The sequence below is a fragment of the Marmota marmota genome, unplaced genomic scaffold (genome assembly GCF_001458135.2).
Source record: "Marmota marmota marmota unplaced genomic scaffold, marMar, whole genome shotgun sequence".
In the NCBI taxonomy this organism is placed as follows: Eukaryota; Metazoa; Chordata; class Mammalia; order Rodentia; family Sciuridae; genus Marmota; species Marmota marmota.
Window position 1 is genome coordinate 33,497,412 of NW_026000229.1, and position 5,764 is coordinate 33,503,175.

Sequence of the window (5,764 nt, forward strand, 5' to 3'; positions counted from 1 at the left end):
TTTTTTTTTTTTTTTTTTTTTTTTTTTTTTGGTGTGTGTGTATCCTAATTTTTTGTATAATAAAAAATAAATTGTGTCACCACAAAACAGTACTGAAGGCAAAAACTAAAGTACCTGTACGGAAGAAACTAAGAAAGTGGCAAAATTGTGGGAAAACACCACTTTCACACAGAACAGAAGGTGATAATTGAGAGACTGATTATTGCAAGGTATACGAACCTTCTTCTTTGGTATTTGATTCTTCATAATCAGAGAAATTGTTCTATCAAGTATTCCTGAATTGAGCAGCTATAAGAGAAAAGGAAAAGTCAGAAAAAAATACAAGCATCTAGATTTTCCATGAAAACTAATTTGCAAATGACTTTAATGTAAACAAGTTAAGAAGATTCTATTTCCCATCACCCTAGAGTGGAACAAGACCCTCCTTAGATCTTGAAGTTCTATTACTAGAGGCAGAGGTGTGTATGTGGGGATGGGGGGGCGTCCTTCAGTTCATCAGAGGTCCACAGGGAAGTCTCTATTGTTTAGAAATTAAAACACTAACTCTCTTCAACAGGATTATAAAGATGGTCTTACTCCAACCCTGTTCCCTCTCTTCCTGGGGGCTGATGGCTGTCAGTTTGGTCTGCGTGCCCTGTGTCCCATAGGCATCCAGGATACCCCTGTGTCCCTGCTCACAGACATCCTAGATTGGCAGCCCCAGACATATCTGACTCAGTAAAACACTGGGCCTTCCACTCTGCAGGGTGAGGCTGGACCAGATGGATATAGATGTAGATCTATATGCATCCATCTACACATCAACCTCTCTCTCTTAGCATACCTACAGATGTGTGTTTTTGTTTTGCAATGACAAGAGCAGAACAGCTGCCTTTTTATTATGAGAATGTTTAAACACTGCCATTTTTATTTCATCTAACCCATTGTAAATGCTGTGTGTGTGTGTGCGCACACACAGACATGTGCACGCACACATGTAATATTTATATAGCAGGCAGCATACCAACTCACCATAAATATTTCTGTGTATCTCTGATAGGTATGAGGTTTTAACTCAAGAACAATAGCATTTTTATACCCAAAAATATTAGCGATAATTACTTAATATCATCTAATCCCACTGTGTGTTCAATTCTGAATAATTAAGACTACCAAAAGAAATAAGCAGTACCCAGAGATAAAACATTAGGTTTACCTTTCAAGGAAACATACATTACTTTTATATCACAAAGCTCTCATTAAAGTAACATTAATCAGGAAACAAGGGATCAGAAATTTTTTTCTGTAAAGAAAATATTTACATCTTGTGGGTCAAGACACAAAAAGCAGAGATTTTAGATAACAAAAAAGAAAAACAACTTTCCACAAAAATCTTGTTGATGAAATTCAAAATATAATAAATTTTTATAATACATGTCTACTAATTCTCACTAATAGAATAATGATTTTTTTTAGAATAAGTAAAACATTATTGCTATCTATCATTGAACTGATTATTAATTGTTCTGTCATAGAAACTGTTCTTAGCCAACTGTACAAAAATAGGCAGCAGGCTCTATTTGGCCTGAAAAGTTTAGTTTGCTGATGCTCAAATTTAAAAAGCAATGAAGATTTTCTTTTTTCTCTAGAATAAAGAGGTTCAAAAAAGAGAGAGAGAGAGAGAGAGAGAGAGAGAAAGAGAAGGAAACAACTCCACTTAAAACTATTAAATTGCCCACTATTCATTGCCCACTATTCAATATTCAATATTAGCAATATTTCTAAATATAATGTTTCCCTTTTGGAAAACTTTGTCTTTCAGGCCATAAGGAGTCTGGAATCTATTCTGAGAAGATCTGAGGAGGCCCCTGCTGCAGGGCAACATGACCAGTTGGTGTCACAGCAGAGAGGTTAGGCCCATGGCCCCAGTAAGCAGCCATACTCCACACCCAGGCTCAATGTGCAAGTGCACAGGCAAACATGAGCTGTGCTCTTCCCTGTATTACAACCTCCTTCTGTTATGCCAAAGCCCTCAGTTAATCTTTGTTAAATGCCACATCCTAGTCTTGGCTGTGCTGTGCTATAGGTAATTAAAGGAGACTCCTAGGGCAGAGAGAAGCAGAGAAAGGCGGGAAGCCCCAAGAAAGCCACATTCAACACAGCAAGACAAGGTCTTACTCACAATAGCATAATGGTCTGGAGAGTCTGGGAAGGAATGACTGCAGAAGAAGTGTGAACATTGCCTCGGGACACTCAGAGGACTGGCAGAGGGGAACCTAATGAGAAATGCCAACCTCCTTGGAGAAAGCTGGAATAGATATTCACAGATGTGAAATGACAAAGAGCTGCATTCACTGCAATACTGTTAGATATGAAATGGGTTGAAAAGAACCCAAATACAAACCAAGAGTGGATTTGTACAATAGATCTGGAAAAACCATATAATAGAATATAGATTCTAAGAAAGCAGATATAAAAACAACAGGGATGATCTCTTCATGGCTGGAGGAATATAGAAGCTGAGCCAATGGAAGACAGGCCTGAGAGCAAGGCTTTGCCCATTACAAAACAAACTGTAATTTTTGTTCAACCATATTTAATACCATCTACCTGAAATATTGAATTAAATGCATGTTTGTTGGTTGGTAGGTTAGTTGGTTGGTTGGTTGGTTGGTTGGTTTGAAATAAGCCAAATTTTGCATAATCTGGGCCTCTAGTCACAGTATTTCTACCAAATGTGTAGCCTTGCATTAAGTGAATGTAATTAAAAGTATTGCCCCTCAAACTACATATAAATTACAAAGAAAAAAGGTGGTTTGGCCACAGGAAGTGGGAGGTATGCATATCCTTTAATTAACCCAATGATAAGATCAAGCTTCACCAAAAACTAGACAAAATTAGCATAATGGCTCATGCAGGGCCAGAGGAGATACAAAGATTCCCACCAAAACACTTAACCTGAATCTAGCCATAAGAAAACAACTAGACAATGCTGGAGATGTAAGTCAGCAGTAAGAGAACTTGCCAAGCAGGGCCAAGGCCCCCATGTTCAATCAAAAAAAAAAAAAAAACTAGACCAACTAGACAATTTCTAAATTGTGGGATATTCTACAAGATAACCAGTCTAGATGTGTAGACCCCTCAAAACTGCTCATGTCATTAAAGCAAATATACAAATTTCAGAAGGCCTGTTCCGATGAAAGGAGACGGGAGAGTTGTGACAACCAGTGCAGCGTGTGGTCCTTGACAGGACTTAAAGGGGATGGGAGAGTTACAAAGGACATTTTTAGGAAAATTGGAAAAATTCAAACTGGATTATACATATGACATGATTTCATTAAGTAATGTTAAATTTCTTGGACATGATAATAGTCTTGTATAGATATGGAGGAAAATGTCCTTTCTCCTAGGAGATTCAGAATGAAGTACTTAAAGTAAAATATTACCATGTCTAAACTGCGCTTTCAAATGACTCAGCAAAAAAGTTCCAAGCGTGACAAAGCAAATGTCAAAAGCATTAATAACTGGTTAATACCCAAATGGCATGTGAGTATTCACTGTACTTGCCTTCAAATTCTTCATTGGTTTGAGATTTCTGAAATTAAAAATTTCAGATTTCTAAAATTAAAAATCTCAAACCATCAAATTACCTCTAATGATGAAAAAGACATTCAGAGGTTTTCTTAGAAAGTCTATCTTAACCCATTACATCCCAAGTTTTCAATTCTGTGGATATTTCAATGCAAATGACACAGGTGTATTAAAATAGATTGGAAATCATAACCTAGAGCTTATCTATAATTATATTAATTAATATTATAATATTAGAATTATATTATTATTGTGTGATTATACATACATATTATATAATTAAGTTTTTTATAGGTGGGACAAAATGGGTTAATGTTGAAGAAGGGAAAGTAGCACAGTATGTTCCACAACTGTGGAATTCACACAAATACAACCATACATATCAGCAGGGAGGTCCATGTTTTATAACATCCAGAGAAGACAGTTCCTGTCTGTAAAGGACACAATCTAAAAGGCAATTCTCCTCATCACTGCTAGAGCAGAACACGGAGGTGAAGAATTTAGTTTTCCAGGCTGAGGCCTTAATCGTGCACCAATCAGGGCATGCTCCACTGTGTTTGTCTTAACAGAACAATTTTCTGGTCTGCAAGCTTTCATTGACTTGCATGTGTTTTCTAGGGAAACAAAGGCTTCTCCAGTTTTATGGTGTTTCAGGCAAGAGAATAGTAGCCAGCCTGTCTGGTGTCAGGGGCTCAGAAGGCCAGGGATTTGAGTATGGCAATATAAGAAGTACCAGAATTCTAGAGAGCTAGAAAGTTTAGGGTTCTTTCCCTAAAAACAACTCCTCTGACCTGGAAAAGGCAAATAAAGCAAGGTACTGTGGTGCACACTCTAACCCCAGCAACTCTGGAGGCTGAAGCTAGTTCAAAACTAGCCTCAACAACTTAGTGAGATCCTGTCTCAACATAAAATAAAAACGGCTGGGGATGAAGCTCAGTGGTAGAGTGTCCCTGGGTTTAATCCTTAATCCTTTCTTTTTTTGAGGACAAAAAGAAAATTTTTCAAAAGAGAAAAAAGGAAGAAAAAGAAAAAGCAGACAAGATCACACTTTTGGGGGACAAAGCATTCAAAAGTTTACTTCTTCATACCACACTAGGTTCATTGACAACTTGTTTCAGCCTCAGAGAGGTCAAGGTCATTTTTAGGCCACAAAATGGCCTTCCATTATTAATATAACACTGTTTGTGCCAAACTTTTGTTTCTGTTACAATGGAGACCTGGAGAGACGTCAATTTGAGAGGAGATACAGAGCTGGGTATCCTACCTACTGCTGCAGCGGTCTTTGATGTAGGAAGGTTGGTGCAGTCCCCGATCCCAAACACATTCATGTATTTCTTGTGCTGCAGAGTTTCTTTATCTACATCCACCCAGCCAGCAGCATCAGCCACGGGACTTGTCTTGAGGACATCTGGTGAGCTCATAGGCGGTGTCACGTGCAGCATTTCATACTGTGCAAAAGGAGAACATCCAAATTTGCATCTTTTCAATCACTCTAGAGCCCCACAAGCTCTCCCCACACACACCCTCTTTACTCCTTACCTTCCAGTTCTAAGACTTTATGATATAAAACAGAGGTTTATATGTTTAAAACCATAGAAAACCGAGATCAGTTCATAAGCTCTCTGTTGAGGATCCAAGATTATTAGGCTATTGAGTACATTTAATTTTTTATGTGTTTGTTCTCCATCCTGGTTGAACATTATAATCATTAGGGAATTTTTGAACTCCCCGGCCTCAGTCTGCACTCCAGACCAATTAATCAAAATCTCTGCTGGAAACCCAGGTGTCAGCACATTTCAAAAGCTTCCCAGGTGATTCCCTTGCAGCCAGCATTGAAAACCACTGATTACAAGACTTTTGGAGGATTTTTAAAAATTCAGATTAAGAGTAGAAATGAAAGAATAGCTGACCTAAAATCCTACAATCAAAGGAGACACAAATATCTTCCTTCTTTACAAATTTCCTAGAAGAACAATAACAATTCATTTATCCAAGTCCCCACCTGCAAACTCAACTATCCAGAGCATAGTTAAACCAAAGTAAAAGAGACCAAATTACAAAGTTAAGTTCCTTCACCCAAGTGTATATGCTTTGGGCACCTACCTCACTCACAGTCCATTCACTTTTTTTTTTTTTTTTGGAGAGAGAGAGAGAGAGAATTTCCAATATTTTTATCTTTCAGTTTCGGCAGATA

The 5,764-nt window shown here is 37.8% G+C and overlaps 1 protein-coding gene across 1 annotated transcript in view; it reads right to left on the minus strand.

The window, feature by feature from the left end:
• The window catches only part of Sqor (sulfide quinone oxidoreductase), a 50,221-nt gene that overhangs the window by 4,592 nt on the left and 39,865 nt on the right, over nt 1-5,764 (minus strand). The window contains exons 7-8 of the mRNA XM_015480695.2: nt 4,839-5,018; nt 220-288 (exon numbers count right to left, since the gene is read on the minus strand). Coding sequence (XP_015336181.1) covers nt 220-288; nt 4,839-5,018 — 249 coding nt within the window. The remainder of the gene's footprint in view (nt 1-219; nt 289-4,838; nt 5,019-5,764) is intronic.